The sequence below is a fragment of the Rhinolophus sinicus genome, linkage group LG01 (assembly GCF_036562045.2).
Source record: "Rhinolophus sinicus isolate RSC01 linkage group LG01, ASM3656204v1, whole genome shotgun sequence".
NCBI classification, from domain to species: Eukaryota; Metazoa; Chordata; class Mammalia; order Chiroptera; family Rhinolophidae; genus Rhinolophus; species Rhinolophus sinicus.
Genome location: NC_133751.1, coordinates 1,245,334 through 1,261,748, shown reverse-complemented (window position 1 = coordinate 1,261,748; position 16,415 = coordinate 1,245,334). Strand labels below are relative to the sequence as shown.

The window sequence follows — 16,415 nt, the reverse complement described above, 5'->3', positions numbered from 1 at the left end:
CAGCGAGGAAGAAAGGACCCGCTTTCAGGAGCTGCTGGCCAGTCCAATCTACAGAGCCAGTCCCCTGCTGGCCATTGGGCAGCAGCTGGCGCAGCGGATGCAGCTGGATGGTGGCGGCCTGCTCTAAGTGGCCTGGGTGCCGTGAGCGCCCAGGATGCACACGAGGTGCCAGAGGGCCGGCTGCCTGCCACGTCCCCGAGCCCGGACTCTTCACTTGTTGGCTGGTGGGTGGCACAGAGCCCTGTGAGGGTAAATAAACACCGTGTGAGCTCGCAGTGCTGCGCGCTTGCTTGTGCCCCGGCCGTCCATGGGGCAGGGTGCCTGTTAGGAGCCCCGGGCAGGGGGTTGAGCAGCAGGAAAGTGAACTTAAACCCTCGATCTGAAGATGGGGGGTGGGTGCCTTTCCCAGGCCCCCGGGAGTGGGAGTGTGCAGGCCGTTGTCCTGCGGCTCAGAGGCCGGGGCCCCCAGCAGAGGCTCTGGGCCTGGTGAGGGCTCCACACTGACCACTCATCAGTGTCGGGGACGGGCCTGGACACCCAGCACTTGTTCATGGGGCATCGCATCAGTGCGTCCAGGTGTGGGGCCCTCCGGGCTGCCGTGGTGTGAGCCCCCCGTGCCCCGAGGCTGTCCAGGAGTGGGTGGCTGAGCGGGATTGGAGCCTGAGCTCCCTGCCCTCACTGGGCACCTGGTACCTTCCCTGGGCAGGGACAGATGCGGCGTCTACACACGGACACGGCGCAGGAACTGGGAAGGGACAGGTGGGACCATGGAGGCTGCAGGTCCATTCGCAGAGGAGCTGACCTCTGGCCGTGGGGACTGGGCCATGGCCAGAGGTCAGCACAGCGGTCCAGCCAGCACCACCAGTGCCTGTGTGACATAGGCTGTCACCCTCAGCACAGATGGAGTCTCCGTAGGAGAGAAGCAGTTTACAAAGAAGAGTTTGTGACAAGCCCATTTCTGCAGTAAGACAGGCACCGGAGAAGATGGCAGGATGTGCCCGGAGCGGGTGCCAGCTGCCCCGGCTGCCTCCATCAGGTGCGCTGTAGCGGCCGAGTTCCTGGTACTGGCTGCACATCGACTGTGTGTTTTAAGAGAAAAACCTCTCCTCAGGTCCTCCATGCCTCCAGTCTGACCGTGGCTGGGTGTGGCTCGGCCCCTCTTCTCATGGCTGCTCCGTCGGGGCTGTCACTTCTGCCCGGGAGCCAGGACCTTCCCACAGGGGCCTGCGGTCAGCACCAACTGTGTTGCAGAGGGTGGCCCTGTGGGAGAGGGACAGATGGGGAGGCCATGGGAGGAGGAAGGACTGATGGCCTTGTCACGAGGAGGCACCCCACTGATGGGGACCTCAGAACCCGCCCCAAGAAAATGACCTGAGAAGCTGAAAATGTGGGGATGTCACCCCAGGGCAGAGAACCTGGGCCCAGTGCTAGCTGCTGCTCAGACAAGCTGGGGTTACGACTGGCGAACGCAGGGCTGAGGCGGGCAGCACGTCCCAGAGCCGACCCTGTAGTAACAGGATGTCTTGCTGAGGCCACAGCCCACAGGCACGTTGGAGACGCCACGTGAGCGGGGAGGGAAGTGCTGCGGAGGTCTCCACCCTGGCGTGCATGCTGCCTCACCTCTGGCATGAGCACAGGTCTTGACCAGAAGTTACGCTCTAACCCTGGAGGCCTCGGTAGGCTGAGCACAGGCACACAGCACAGGAAGGCCTCTTCTTGGGCCGGGCCAGAGGCCAGGGGCTCCACACACTGGTTCTTGTCTTTGAGCAGGACGGGGCTGCCTGCCGGCTCTGTCCTCAGGCTCACCTCAGAAGGTGTCCTGGTGGGGAGGCCGAGGGACGGTGACCTCCCCAGCAAACTTCCTGAAGACCCCTGCCGTGGTCCCATGGCCCACCGGGGTCTGCCTCTCCCTAAGCAGCCCCTGCCCTGCTTGGGGCCCTGGTTGCCGTGTCCGCAGTCCACTCTCCTGGTAGCATGTGTGTCCGTTACCGGTGGCCGTGACACTGCTGTGTGACAAACTCCACATGCTCATGGCCGGGCAGCCCCCCGCCCTCTGTCTGGGCCAGGCCCGATCGTCTCGGCTGTCTCAGCCCCTGACTGTTTCCTGGGTAATGTCACCCCATGTGGGGACACTAAGAACAAAAGGAGAACGGAAGTCTGCTCAGTGTTCGCCTGCTCCCTCAGCGCTCTGGTCCCGCCTCTTCAACTTCTGCAGTTTGCCGGGAACCCTGGCGTCCCGTGGCCCATGCGTGCATCACCCTTCCCCTGCCTCCGTCGTCACGTGAGGACACCAGTCGTTGGCTTTGGGCCACCGTCCTCCAGTCTTAACTAATTCCACCTGCAAAGACCCGCTTTAAGGACGGTGACACCCTGAGGCTCCAGGTTCCCGAGGGTGGTGCAGACTACTTGGTCTGGGATGGGCCGGCACCAGGAGGGTTAGAAGCTCCCAGGTGAGTGCAAGGCATGTCCAGAGCCAACCAGCACTGAGAAGTGGGGCGGGAAGACCAGAGCCCGGTGCCGGGAAGAGGTGGGGCTGGGCTATGGCCAAGCCGGGCACTGGGAGTGGGGCACTGACAGCTGGAGGAGGGGCCTGGAAGGTGTGGACCGCAGAGGGCTTGGGGGGGGGGGCGTTGGGCGGCTCCTGTGATGCTGCACGTGTGGGAGCCTCCCACACCTCGGGCACCTCAGCCTGAGTCCGCTGCCAGGGCCCTGCAGCTCGGTGTGCGTCCCCAGCCCCCAGCAGGTCTGCTCCTGGCCTGCACTGCGTTCCTGGTTCCCGTTCGTTCTACCACTCCTTCCTTTCCCATGAGGGTGGGAGCTCCCACGGGCGGGTTGGCTTCACGCTGCTGTGGCGTGTCGGCTGTACCAGGACGGGGTGGGGTGATGGGTTGACGGCGTGAGCCAGGCCAGGCCAGGCTGAGGAGGGCCGGCCTCGTGTGCAGTGTGCCGGGCAGAAGCCCCAGCAAACCCCACTCCCTTTCCCTGCTGGTCCCAGGCCGCAGCCCCCCTGGAGGTGGGGTTCAGGGCGGAGTTAGAGGTGCAGGGGCCCCGGGGTCCTCTGTGAGGGGCGCAGTCACTGCCTGCTTAGAGGCGGAGCCCTGGCTGGTGTGGGTCCCACCCTCGGACGCCTGGGTGACTGGAGCTTCCTGTGACAGGGTCGCAGCCACCAGGCCCTGAGACCACCACGCCCTCACCCCTCACGGGACTCAGACTCCATTTGTGCCGCGCGCTGGGCATCATCACATTTGTCTTGGATACAGAGGGAGGGTGGCGCCCGGCAGAGTCCTGTGCCATCTGAAGCCAAGTGCTGCTGACAGGTGCCGGGTTCCCTGACTATATGTTGTTGTGTAACTAACAGCAGCCGTGTGTTTCTGGAATGTTCCTCGTGCAGGCAGCCTGGGCTGAGGCCATTGTGCTGAGATGTGGGGCCCGTCCCTCCATGCCTCCATGGGTTCTTAGTGGCCATGGCCGGGTTTTCCAGGTGTGTGCTTCCAGGATGTGGGACAGCTGGCTGGCTCCGGGAGACGCAGGGTGCCCCATTCCCGGGGCAGCTGGTCCCCTCTCCTGGACCTGAGGCAGAGGGTCTGTGTGGAGAAAGAACTTCTTTTTGAGTCAAAGAGACTCAACGAAACTGTTTGTCTTCTAAAGATGTTCAAAGAATGTAGATGAAAATGATAATTATGTCTTTCTTAAGAATAGAGAAATTCTCATTGTAAGATTCTTGGTGCAGAATCAGCGATTACTTGTGTTTCTGGATCTGTTTCTTCTGGTGCCAGAGGCACCTGGGCCATGGGGTCTCCCGATGGGCCTGGAGCTTGTCCCTACCTGCGCCTGATGAGGCCCTGGCCAGACCTTGTCTCTGGAGGGGGACGCCCCCGAGAGAGGCAGAGTGGTGGCCGGCACTGCGGGCCGCCGGGGGCTTTTCCTGAGGACATCCTCAGAGCCTCCTGCTGCCCCGTGACCTCCGCCCTGCGTCAGGCCAGCCCCTGAGAGGCCCAGCACAGCACTGGGTGCCCCAGAGGACGGCCCCGGACAGGGCAGCCTCCTGATGTTTGGCGTCTGGGCTCCAGCACACGGCGGTCACTCCCGCTCCGCGTCTCCTGGGCTGGGGAGCAGATTCTAATTACAGAGCGATGTTTAATTAGGGAGCCCGCACCCGTCAGCCCTCTGGCTGCAGGGCTCCTGTGGGACGGGCAGCCCTCCTTGTTCCTCCTGCAGGTGCCCTGGCCTGGCACGCCGGTGTCCCCACCGCACCCCACGGGCCACTGTGCCCTCGTCCTCTGGCCCACCCCTGGCAGGACCCCCTCCAGTTCTGTCTCATTCGTTGCACCCTGGGGTGGGGGCAGTGGGGAGCGGGCCTCTGACTGGGCCTCAGTGGCTCCAGGATCACATACTGTCTCTGCCTGTGTCTTGTCCGACGAGAAGACATTTTATGGCCAAAAGGGGTGACAGCCCAGTTCCCCCTCCCTGGCCTGGGGAGGGTTCGTATGTGGGCTCCACTTGGCAGTCTCCAGACCGTGTCCGTGTGTCAGCCAGGGCTGCTCCGGGCCAGGGTACCTGACCACGGGTCCCCCAGAAAGCAGACCCTTCACCCATAAGGACACCTTATTTGTCCAAAAATAGTCCTTTGCTCCTCAAATTCAAAATACAGCCTCAGTGGTATTTTTCAGCTCTTTATCATAAAAATATTGGGCACATGGAAGTGAGTTTAGGGCCGTCCCACGTGTACGCCGCCAGCTGCAGCCCCAGCCCCGCCCAGGAGACCCAGGGATTGTACCGTGTCGCCTGCGAGTGCTCCCACGGGCGCTCAGAGGGTGACTGCAAACCCAGCACCAGCGCGGACATTGAACGGCAATGTGTCCACCCGCGTTCCACCCCCACGTCGTGTCTGTCCCATTTGCTGGGCGATTTGTTGGTGTCACTTAACCGCATCTGGTCACATGGAGCATCTGCTGCCTCTGACCACCGTCCGTCAGGTGCACAGCAGCTCACTCACCTCGTTGGAGTTTTAGGAGTTGCTTCTGAAACGCTGATTTTGTCCTGTAATGATGTGAAGTGTGACATGGCACTAAAGTGTCAGGCCTGCCACCTCACCTGTGAACCTGTCAATAGGTGCTGGGCGGCTTGGGGGGAAGGTTTGTCCTGTTCCGGGGGTTTGCGTATAAGCGTTGTGCCTGTAGGGGGTGCCTGGCTTTGCCCTGAGCGCTGGGGGATACCAGAGAAGCAGGGTCCACCCTGTGCCCTGCCTGGGGTCCAGGCCAGTCACGTGGGCCCTGCGTCCTTGGTTTGTGTAGATGAGGAAAAGTAACTCCACAGCTGGATGAGAGACTTGGGTTGGTGATGTCCCCCCTCTCCTGCTGCCCAGGGCTACCTCACATCCTTACACCAGCTCAGTGGGAATCCTGGGGCATTTGGGGGGCCATGCAGCCTAAACCCCAGATAGGAATGATTGGAGAGAGTGGTCCTGGGAATAAATGCGGGAGAACGTGGGGGCGAGGGAGGGAAGGGACAGCATCCTGGGAAGGGTGGCTCCTGTGGGGCTATGCCAACGGCTGCCGTGAGGGGATCAGAGGACCCGAGGTGGCCACATGGCCGCCCCTCTCCTGCTCCTGCACTCAGAGACCCCGGCTCAGACAAGGGCTGTGTTCCGTGATGCTGACCCACGGCCCTGGGGAGCACATAAGCTGTGGTGTGTGTGTGCACGTGTGTGTCTGCACACGGATTCCCAGGCACGTGGTCATGTGCGGTCCCATATGTGCATGTGTTTATATGCCTGTGTGCCTGTGCATGTGTGTGTGCATGTGTTTATGTGTGTGTACGTGTTTCTATGCATGTGTGTGTGTACGTGTGCACGTGTGCTTTCAGGACGAGCTCACATATCCACTCGGTACAAGGCAGCGTTTGCGTTCAGCGGGGCCTCGTCAGATGGGAGGAGACCGTCATTCCTAACGCTGGAGCACGTCCATCAAGGAGAGATGTTGAATTTTGTGGAATTCCTCTTGGCTCCTGTTGAGAAAGTCTTGTGTTCTGTTATTTTTCCTGCTGGGGGGTGAACGATGTGATTAATTTTCCACGTGCCATGAGGCTTGGCATCCTTGGGCCCGTGGCAGTCTGCACCCTCCACTTCCCTGGGGTCAGGCACAGCGATGGACTTGACCTGCCCACAGATGTACATGGACGTGACACAGGACACTTTGGGGAAGCCCCCAGTCAGCACATGATGCTCTGAGCTCACGTGGTGACCGGCAGTGCTGCAGCCTGGTCCTGGCAGGAGGACCCCACGGAGCAGAGCACCTGCCCACTCACAGTGGGCTGTGTGGGCAGGACGCCCCCCGGCTGTGGGAGCCGTGGGCCGGGAGGTTAGTTACAGCAGCACGGCCCCGCCCGTGCTGATGGACACCCGTCCTCGGGCCCCACTGAGAGGATGGAGGAGTAGAAACACGTCAGGAGAAGTGCCGTCAGCAAGTCAGGCCAGAACGATTGAGAAACGAGGACTTTCTGCAAGAAATGGCAAGTCAGGCTTGCCTCCAGGGAGTAACAGCAAAAGAGCCTGCCACTGAGGTTTCTGCCCTGATGTGGCACACGCTGTCCCCTGCTGTCCCCTGGGAAGGCAGCTCACAGACAGGTGCCTGCGTGCAGGTGCCACGTGCAGGGGCATGGGGCAGACACCAAACACTGCTGCATGGGTGACGTGGCCTCTGCCATGCCCGGTGTAGCCAGAGGTGCCCCTCTCGGGCACACAACGCCAGTGGACAACGCGGGAGAGACACGGGTGCTCTCTACAGTGGCTCTGTGGACCCAGAGGAAGTACCACTGCTTGACAGCCGAGCTGGAAGAGACGAGTGCCGAAGATGCCACCCAGTGAGGCTTCTGGGCGGCGGCCAGAGGCGCACTTGGAGGAAACTTACATCTTAAATGTTTACATTATACACAAGAGAGAATAAATAATACGTGAGCCAAGGATTCGGCTCCAGACTGTACAGAAGATGAATGAGATAGAGCCCGAGCCCAGGAAGGGGGAGGAGTCCGTGAGAAGAAGACGAAGGCAGCGGCAGGCCTGGCGAACAGGGAAACAGTGCAGTTTGGATCTTAACGTCCCCTGGTAGTTGCTTGTGCGGGAATCCAGTGACCTTGTCTTTGTGACCCGGGTGGCTGTCAGGAAAGTGTGTCATCCCTGCCCCGCCAGGACCAGCCTGGGGCCCGATGACCACAGGCTGCCAGCCGGGCAGTCCCTCTGTGCCTCACCCAGCCCTCGTACATGGGGACCGTGACAGGCTCTGCAGATGTCCCTAGTTACACAGCATGGACTTGCTGCCATCTGCATGCCCGAGGAGCCCCAGTGGGACTATGGGCCAGGGAAGTGCCACGTGCACTGTCATCCAGGGCCAGCTGGGGCGGTGGCCCGAGGTTGCCTGCCACAGTCATGCCAGGGCGAGTCCTGGGACCCCGCCTCCTCTGTCCTGTCCAGGAGGGCTGAGCACAGGATCTGTTGTGCAGGGGCCTCAGGAGTGCACAGGCCACACAGCAGCCGCTAAGACACGGCCCCAGCCCTGAAGGGAAGTGTCCTCTCCCCGCCCCCAACACTGAGAATGGCACTTGCTCAGCTAAGCACACCCTTCTGCTGGAGAAAGCGGGGACTCTGGAGTGTCACTGTAACATGGCTGGGGCCCCACGTCGCACCTGGGGCTCCTCTCCCAGCTGGACAGACGGCCTCAGTACAGCCACCTACATGCAGCTCTAGGGCCTCGAGCAGAAAGACAAACAGCTGCCCGGGGCGAAAGGAAAGTTGTTTAGATGAAATTAAAACAGGCTGTCGTCCATCCAGCAGCTCTGGGCAGAGCTCAGCCTTGTGACAACACTGGTTCTGTGTCCGCCACGTGTACCTAGAGAAGCATGATTGTGACCTCAGCCTAGGGATGTCACGTTCCATGAGCCTTGTGAGTATTTGTGCTGTCATTCAGGACACAACTCCATGTGCCCTGAGTTCCAAAGGCCGCTGCAGAGTCGCCGCTGACCGTGGGGCCAAAAGGGGGTGACATGCAGTCAGGACCATCACCCACGGTGGTGGTAAGTGGGCGCCAGGCTCTGGGCTGAGGGCTGTGCTCATGTTATCTCCTGGAAACCTCCCAGCCCCACAGAGGCGGTGCCATTCCTGCTCGTGTCACAGATGAGGAAACAGGCCCAGGGAGGCCGGGTGTCCTCACCCAGCGAGTGCAGCCTGAGGCCCAGGTCACCAGCTCACAAGAGCCAGCCGCGAGCCAACTTGGCCCTGGTCTTGGCCTGTGTCCCCAAGGTTGTGGGCTGTGGTGTGGAGGGCTCGGGGCACGTGGGAACAGGAGGAAAGAGTGTTTGGGGGCAGCTGTCACGTATGGCAGGTCAGTGATGGAGGTGTAGCCTGCATTCCTGCACGTTGGAGACAGTTCCCATTTGACTTCCATTTATGAGGCTCCATTAACCACTTACATTTCTGCCCAATTATTTATTAGCCCGTTTCCACAAGTGCCCTGTGGTGCTCAGACTGGGGGCATGTGCATATGGGGACGTGTGTGTGCACCTGTGTACATGTGTGTGCACACATGCATACGTGTGCCCTTGTGTGCATGTGTACGTGCACAGATGGGACGCTCTTCCTGAACTTGAACTCCTGGCCCAAGGCGTCCACTTGCTTGAGGGGTGATAGCCCACAGAGGGAGCTTCTGCAGCAGGTTGGTGGGGGAAGCCTGGTGCGTCCTTCCTGAGAGGATCCCCGTTTCTTCCGTCTCCCTGTTCAGAGCCAGGCCTCAACCTGGAGGACAGAGCTCAGTGGCAGCTCCCTTCTGCCTCCGGCTGGGGCGCCCACAGCCTCTGCCGGGCAGGCCAGGGCACAGCCTGTCTGATCAGATGGTGTTTCCGAGAGCCAGTTGACACATTTTCTGGGAAGCAGCAGGAACAGCTCGTCTCCCAGGAGAAGGAAAACAAAAAGCTGCTGGCAGCCACCTGGGTGACAGGCCCAGGCTCAGCAGCTGGCACATGGGAGGGCAGCCTGCAGACCCGGGGCTGCTGCCTGGGAACCAAGGGCCTAACCCCCTGGCCAGGCCCAGAAACAGGTGGGCTGGCGCCTGGCTCAGCTCTGGGCTCCACCAGCCTGTCCCCTGGGGCCAGAGGAAGGCAGGGCAGGGATCCGAGATGACACGTGGAAATAGGTGTCTGGGGGCAGGGCTGGGGCAGGGCTGGGCCATGCGATGCACCCAGAGGGCCTGCAGGTTCTGGTGGGGACCCTTTTAATTATACTGACTGTCTTTTAAAAAAATCACCTCTTGAGGAATTTTTTTAAATTGGGGTATAATTTACCAATCTTACAATTCACCGTAAAGTGTACAGTTAGGTGTCATTTAGTAGCTTCACATAGTTGTGCAACCATCACCGCCATCTCCTTCCAGGATTTTTTCATCGCCTCAAACAAACCCTGTACCTATCAGCAATCCCTCCCCATCGCCCCTAAACCACGAACCTACCCCCGTCTCCATGGACTTCTCAATTCTGGACGTTTCAAATGAATGGAGTCGTACAGTGTATGATCTGTTGTGTGTAGCTCCTCTCACTTAGCAGGCAGCTTTCAGGCTCGTCATGTAGCATGTGTCAGTGCATTCCTTTTCATGGCTGGTAACAGTCCATTGTAGATAGACCACATTTTGTTTGTCCATTTATCAATTGATGGTATTGACTGTAAACAAATAGATATCTCTCCAGCAAAATGGGTTTATTTGGGAAAGATAAAGAATTCAAACTTAAGACATGTGATCTAATGGTGAACCATGCGAAGCCCCAAGAACAAAGGAGAGGGACTTTGTTTATAGAGGAAAGAGGGAGTTTCGAAGGGCCTTTGTAATCAAAGAGTCCATTGGAGGAAACTGGGAGTCCATCTGAAGTGTAGTGGCTTTTCATTGGCTGAGTGGTTGCCGGGCAAGGAGATGGGCCTCTTGCCCCATGAAGTAACAGAAGAGGAACTTCCTGTAGGGGATGGAGAGCAGGTCTCTTCCTGTTCGGGGTAGTTGATGAGGATGGTAGGGCGTGAGCCCCTCCTACAGCTCCTACCAGCACCAGTTTACATGAGATTTCTGATTATTAATCCACGATGGACATTTGTGTGGTTTTCACCTTTTCATTATTATGAGTAATTCTGCAACAGACATTCGTGTTCGAGGTTTTGTGTGGACGTATGTTGTCATTCTCTTGGGCATATGCCTTGGAGTGGAATTGTTGGGTCACATGGTAACTATGTGTAACTATGTGCGGTTACAAAGAGAAAAGGACATTTACACCGTTTTTCCTACATATTTCCCCCTAGGGTTACCTCTCTTGGCACTCTTCCTTGTTTCATGTTGATGCCAGTTACCGTGTAGTGTCCTTTCAACCTAAAGGCCTCTCTTTAGTGTTTCTTGCAGAGAAGGTTTGCTAGTGATGAGTTCTCAGATTTTGTTTATTTTTGTTCATTTTGTTAAAGTTTTTATATATTTTGATATTTAAAATATAAATAAAATGACTATTATTTTGTAATTTATTTTTCATAATTTATTTTTCGTTTTTCAAGGACAGCATCAGGTATATAGAATTCTTGGTTGACAATCTTTATCTTTCAGCTGTCTTCTGGCCTCTATGGTTTCTGATGAGAAATCAGTGTTTGATCACATTCAGGATCCCTTGTATGTGACAAGTCACTTCCTTCTTGCTACTTTAAGATCTCTCTCTGTCTTTGACTTTTCACAGTTTGATTACAATGTGCCCAGGTGTGGATCAATTTGAGTTTATCCTTCTTGGAGTTTGTTGAGCTTCTGCGATGTGTAGATTCATATTTTTCATCAAATCTGGGGAGTTTTTGGCCCTTATGTTTTCAAATATTCTCTCTGCTCTTTTTTCTCTCTATTTCTGGGATCCCATTTTGTGTATTTTGGTGTGCTTGATTTTATTCCACAGCTCTGCTCATTTTTCTTCATTCTGTTCCTCAAACTGGATAGGCCAACCTATTTTGAAGTTTGCTGATTCTTTCTTCTGCATGCTCAGATCTGCTAGTGAGCCCCCAGTGAATTTCTTCACATCAGTTATTGTACTTTCTAACTCTAGACTTTCTTTGTGGTTCTTTTTATAACTTCTAACTCTTTGTTGCTCTTCCCTATTTGGTGATACATCGTTCTCATACTGTCTCTTAGTTCTTTACACATAGTTTCCTTCACTTCTTTGAACACATTTCAAATCGCTGATTAAAGTCTTTGGTTAGTAAGTTTAATGTCTGTGCTGCCCCAGGGACAGTTTCTATTGATTAATTTTTTTCTTGTATATGGGACATACGTCCTTGTTTCTTTGCATATCTCTATTTTTAAAAAACTGGACGCTGTAAGTGTCACAATGTGGCAACTCTTGGAAATCAGATTCTCTCCCCTCTTCAAGGTTTATTGTTATTGCTATTTGTTATTTTGTTGTTTAGTGATTTTCTGAACTAATACTATGATTATTTGTCATGCGTGGTCACTGAAGGCTTTCCTCCATTAGCTAGTGGGCAGCTAGTGGTCGCACAGAGATTTCCTTAAGTTCCTGGGACCAATAAGTCTCAGTCTTTGCACCTTCAACAGTCAGCTGGGCAGTTGACAACTGACAACTCTGCATTAGCTCTCGCTTTCTGCCTAGAGATTATCCAGAGTTGAGAGCTCAGGGTCTCCAGGTCTTTGCTGAGCATGTGCCTTCAAGGTTCCCAGAAGATGTAGGAACTTCCCAATCTCCCTGTAGATATCTCAGTCCCCAGCTTTTCCTTTAAAGCTTGTTTGTTAGCCTATTTTTTGCCCCAACTGTTATCCACAGCTTCAGGCAGCTGCACTATTGAACTGTTGCCTCGGATTTTTAAAAAACAAATGCTCTTGGGGAAATGGAAATTCCTACTGGGTAGCTGAGTCAAGGCAGATGAAGACAGACTTGTAAGTGGGGTCTCCAGGGACTATCACACAAGTCAGATAATGACAATATCCTGGGGGTGGGGCTTTAAGGGGGCACCACCACCATTCTGCCCCCTCCAGTGGCTGCCAGGCTGTCAGTCTTCAAGGCTACTGTGCAGATGGGGTTGGCAGATGGGAGTGGGGCATGTTAAAAGCCACAAAGCTCGCTATTCTTACCAAGAATCTGCTGTTTTTCTTGGATAAACATTTCTCATTTCAAGTCTGGTTAATTTCCAGAGCTGTGGAAAAGTTGATTCTGCCCAGTTTTTCCAGTGTTCTCATTGCTTTTATGGATTAGAGCCTCTTCGGATGTTCTTATTCTGCCGTTTTACTTATGCCATTATTTAGAATTTTAAAAACAGCTTTACAAATGTAAAATTGACACAGTAAACTACACATATTTAAAGTGCACAATTTGACAAGTTTTGATATATGTATATACCTATGAAACCATCACCACAATCAAAATAATGCTATATCCATTACCCCCCACCTCTCCCTGTGCCCTCTGTGACCCTTCCCTGTGCCCTCTGCGCCGCCCGCCATCTCCAGGCAACTGCTGACCTGCTCTCTGTCACTGTGGGTTAGTGTGTTTTCTGCAATCTCACATAAGTGGACTCATTCTGCCTCCCAGCATCGTTACTTTGCGATCCATCTATGTTGCTGTGTGAATTGAGGTTTCATTTCTTTTTATTGGTGATTAGAATTCCATTAGATGGATGTACCACAGTTTCTTTATCCATTGCCGTGTTGGTGGACATTTGGGTTGCTTCTAGTTTTTGGCTATTATAAATAAAATTGCTATGGACATTTATGTACAGGTCTGTGTGTGGATGTGTGCTTTCATTTCTCTTGGGAAGTAAAATGGCTGGATCATATGGGAGGTATATGTTTAACTTTTTAAGAAACTGTCAAACTGTTTTCAAAAGATGTTGTCCATTCCACCAGCAGTATATCACTTCACATCCTCACCAACACTTGAGACTGTCAGTTCTTTCATTTTTAGCCATTCTAATAGGTGGGTAGTAGTATCTCATTATGGTTTTAAGTTCCCTTATGACTAATGATGTCAAGCATTGTGTGTGTGTGTGTGTGTGTCTGTGTGTGTGTGTGTCTGTGTGTGTGTGTCTGTGTGTGTGTGTGTTCTAATTTACTATTTGTATATCTTCTTTGATGAATTTTCTGTTTAAATCTTTGCCCATTTTTAAAGGGGGTTATTAGTTTTCTTACTATTGAGTGTTGAGAGTTCTTTATATATTCTGGATACAAGTCTTATCAGAAGTACAGTTCCCAAATATTTTCTTCTAGTTTGTGTTGTGTCTGTTCATTCTCTTAGCAGTGACTTTTGAAGAGAAGTTTTAAATTTTGATGAAATCTAGTTTATCAGTTTGTTTTTTTATGGGTCATCCTTTTGATGTTGAATTGAAGAAATCTTTGCCTAATCCAAAGTCACAAAGATTTCCTCCTATGTTTTCTTCTAGCAGCTTTATAGTTTCAGGTTTTACATTTAGATCTGTGATCTATTTTGAGTTGATTTTTGTGTATGGTGCAGAGTGTAGATAAATGTTTATTTTTCCCCATATGGCTAGCCAGTTGTTCCTACACCATTTGTTAAAAAGACACTCCTTTCTCCACTGAACTGACTTTGCATTTTTGTCAAAATCCAATTGTCCATATGTGTGTGGGTCTATTTCTGGACTTTAGTATATAAACACCCTCTTTTGGTTACTGTTTTTATAAAGTCTTGAAGTCAGGTAGTGTAAGTCTTCTGACTTTGTTCTTCCCTTTCAAACTTGTTCTGGCTAGTATAGGTCCTCTGCATTTCCTTATGGATTCTAGAATAAGTTTATCAAATCCTACCCAGAAAGGGCGGTGGGTAGTAGCTTCTGGGACGTTGATTGGCATTTTGTTGAATCTATACATCAGTTTGGAGAGAATTTGTATCTTAAGAGCATTGAGTCTTCCAAACCATGAAGGCAGAAAAGCTTTCCATTTCTTTAGGTTCTCTTTAAAATTTTTCAGCAGTTTTGTTGTTTTATGTATACAAGTCTTTCACATCTTTTGTCTGATTTATCCTTAAATATTGTGTTTTTAATTTAATTATAAATTATAAATTCTTTTCATTTTAATTTTCAGTTGTTCATTGCTAGTGTAGAGAAATTGGTCCTGCAATCTGTTCAACCCATTCAATAGCTAGTAGTTTTTTTTGTAGATTCCATTAAATTTTTGGCATAGGCGAATTTGTCATCTGCAAATAAAGGTATTTACTTTTTCTTTTCCAATCATGGTACGTTTCCTTGTCTTTTCTCATTCCTACTGCCCTGGCTGCAGCCCTGAATGGAAGTGGTGAGAGCATGACCTCGGGCGAGAAGAGTTCAGTCTCACCAGTAAGTATGATGTCAGCTGTAGATAGTTTTTAAATGCCCTTTATCAAGTGGAGGTAGTGCCCTTCCCTTTCTGGTTTGCTGCGAGTTTTTGTCAGGGTGGATGTTGGATTTTGTCAAGTAATTTCTCTGAGTCTACTGAGATTGTTTTCTTTTAGTTTGTTAATATGGTGAATTCTATTGATTGAATTTGAATGTTAAATCAACCCTGAATTCTTGGGCTAAACTCCACTTGGTGATGTATTTTTTCTACCTATTGTTGAATTCAATTTAATAAACGTTTGTTTAGACTTTTTCACCTATGGTTCTGAGAGAGATTTGTCTGTATTTTCTTCTTGTACCATCTCGGCTGATTTTGGTGCCAGGATAACGCTGGTCCCATTGAATACTTGGGAATAATAATTCTTTTCAAGTCGGTGAACACATTTCTGTGCACTTTCTGCTAATTCTTCATTAGGCCATATGTAGGCCAGGAGCAGAAACCTTATCTTAAAAGGTTGTCTTGATCCTGTCTCGCTTTATCTCCTAGGGGCCTGTGAACAGCGGGCCTGGGGGCCTGGGCGGGCCAGGGCAGTCTGGACAGCGACCTGGGGCCAGGGTGTGGAGCTGGAGGGCTGGGTCATACCCTGAAACCCATTGTCATTGAAGGGGGATCAGCCTCGTTTACACCCTCCTATAAAATCCCACACCCCTCTTTGCTCCGGGAGGTTATGGTCTTCTCCCTCTGCTCTCGCCCCGCCCTCCCGCCCTCAGACACTCCAAATAAATTCTAACAGACCAACCTTGGTCTCCCACAACTCATTCCTCTGGCCGTGCCTAACATTCTTCCTTAACTGTCTGGTAGAATCACCTAGTGCAGCCACTTAGACCTGGAGTTTTCTTCGTGGGAAGGTTTTTAATTAGAAATTGAATTTGCTGACCCACCCTCTGCTGTATACTCAGGGAAACCCTGCATCTCCCTGAATGCTACTCGCTTCTCTCTGCGTCTCCATCCTGCAAACTCTTATCTGCCTTGGTCTCCTCGGATTCTCAGCGTCCTCAACTCAGGATGCCCACTGGGGCCCACCTGGGTCCCCTCCCTGCGTGGTGGCCTGGAAACTCTAGGCAGCCAGCTGGGGACCCACCTCGTCTGTTCCCCCCTCACAGGCTTCGTGGCTCTTTGTCGCCAGATGTCCAGCGCCTTAAAACCCCTGGTTTCATACATTTTGTCTTTGTAGGTTTTTTGGGTTGTTTGGGCAGGAAAGTAAATCCATTTCCTGTCACCCAATCTCTGCCGGAAGTGGAAGTCCACCATCTTTCTTCCTTTGACTGGAAAGTAATACATGTTTATTGTAGGAAATCTAGAAAATGCAGAGGTGTGTGAAGAAAAAAGTAGGAATCACAGCTAATCTCAGTGGTAGCCAATCTGTTTGGTGTTCTTTTTTTTTTTTTTTTTAAATTTATTGGGGTGACAATTAGTAAAATTACATAGATTTCAGGTGTACAATTCTGTATTACATCAGCTATAAATCCCATTGTGTGTTCACCACCCAGAGTCAGTTCTCCTTCCATCACCATATATTTGATCCCCCTTACCCTCATCTCCCACCCCCCACCCCCCTTACCCTCTGTGTTTGGTGTTCTTAATAGTACATTTTCTGGTCCAGCTGCACCCCGCCCAGCAGAGGGGCGCCTCACTGCCCCCTGCCAGCACCGTCAGCCGCACCTCGCTCCTGCCCGGGGCCCGGGTCCAGAGTGTCTGGGAGAACAGCTGTCCTGCTAGGCCCAGCAGTGACAGCTGGGCTGCTGCCACCCTCCGGCCCACGGTCCCCAGGGCAGCAGGTGCCTTGACTGAATCTCGGGGGATGGACGTTAGGCCCCTTCTACTGTAAGTGACTCTCACTGTGCAATTTCAGGGTCAAAGCGAGTGAGCCCTGCAGGCTGTGACCTTCCGCCCAGTGTCCCTCCAGGATGGTGGGCACATTTCCCGAGTAGCTGTTTAAAACAGAGCAATACACAGAGGCCAAAGGCCCCCAGGCAGGCTCAAAGCAGCCTGACATGGGACTCAAGAGGGTGGGCCCGTCATGGA

General features: G+C 52.9%; 1 protein-coding gene across 6 annotated transcripts in view; it reads left to right on the top strand.

Annotated features, from left to right (window-relative positions):
• The window catches only part of SLX9 (SLX9 ribosome biogenesis factor), a 50,391-nt gene extending 35,746 nt beyond the window's left edge, over positions 1 to 14,645 (top strand). For 4 of the 6 annotated variants that reach the window (XM_074323815.1, XM_074323781.1, XM_074323700.1 and 1 more), the window contains one exon: positions 4 to 275. In XM_074323815.1, the coding sequence (XP_074179916.1) occupies positions 4 to 127 (124 nt within the window). In that variant the 3' untranslated portion in view covers positions 128 to 275. Of the gene's footprint in view, positions 1 to 3; positions 276 to 706; positions 856 to 900; positions 2,451 to 14,294 lie in introns of those variants that run through there. The other 2 variants (XR_012493356.1, XR_012493355.1) reach the window with 2 other exon arrangements.
• The last annotated feature ends 1,770 nt before the right edge of the window (positions 14,646 to 16,415 follow it).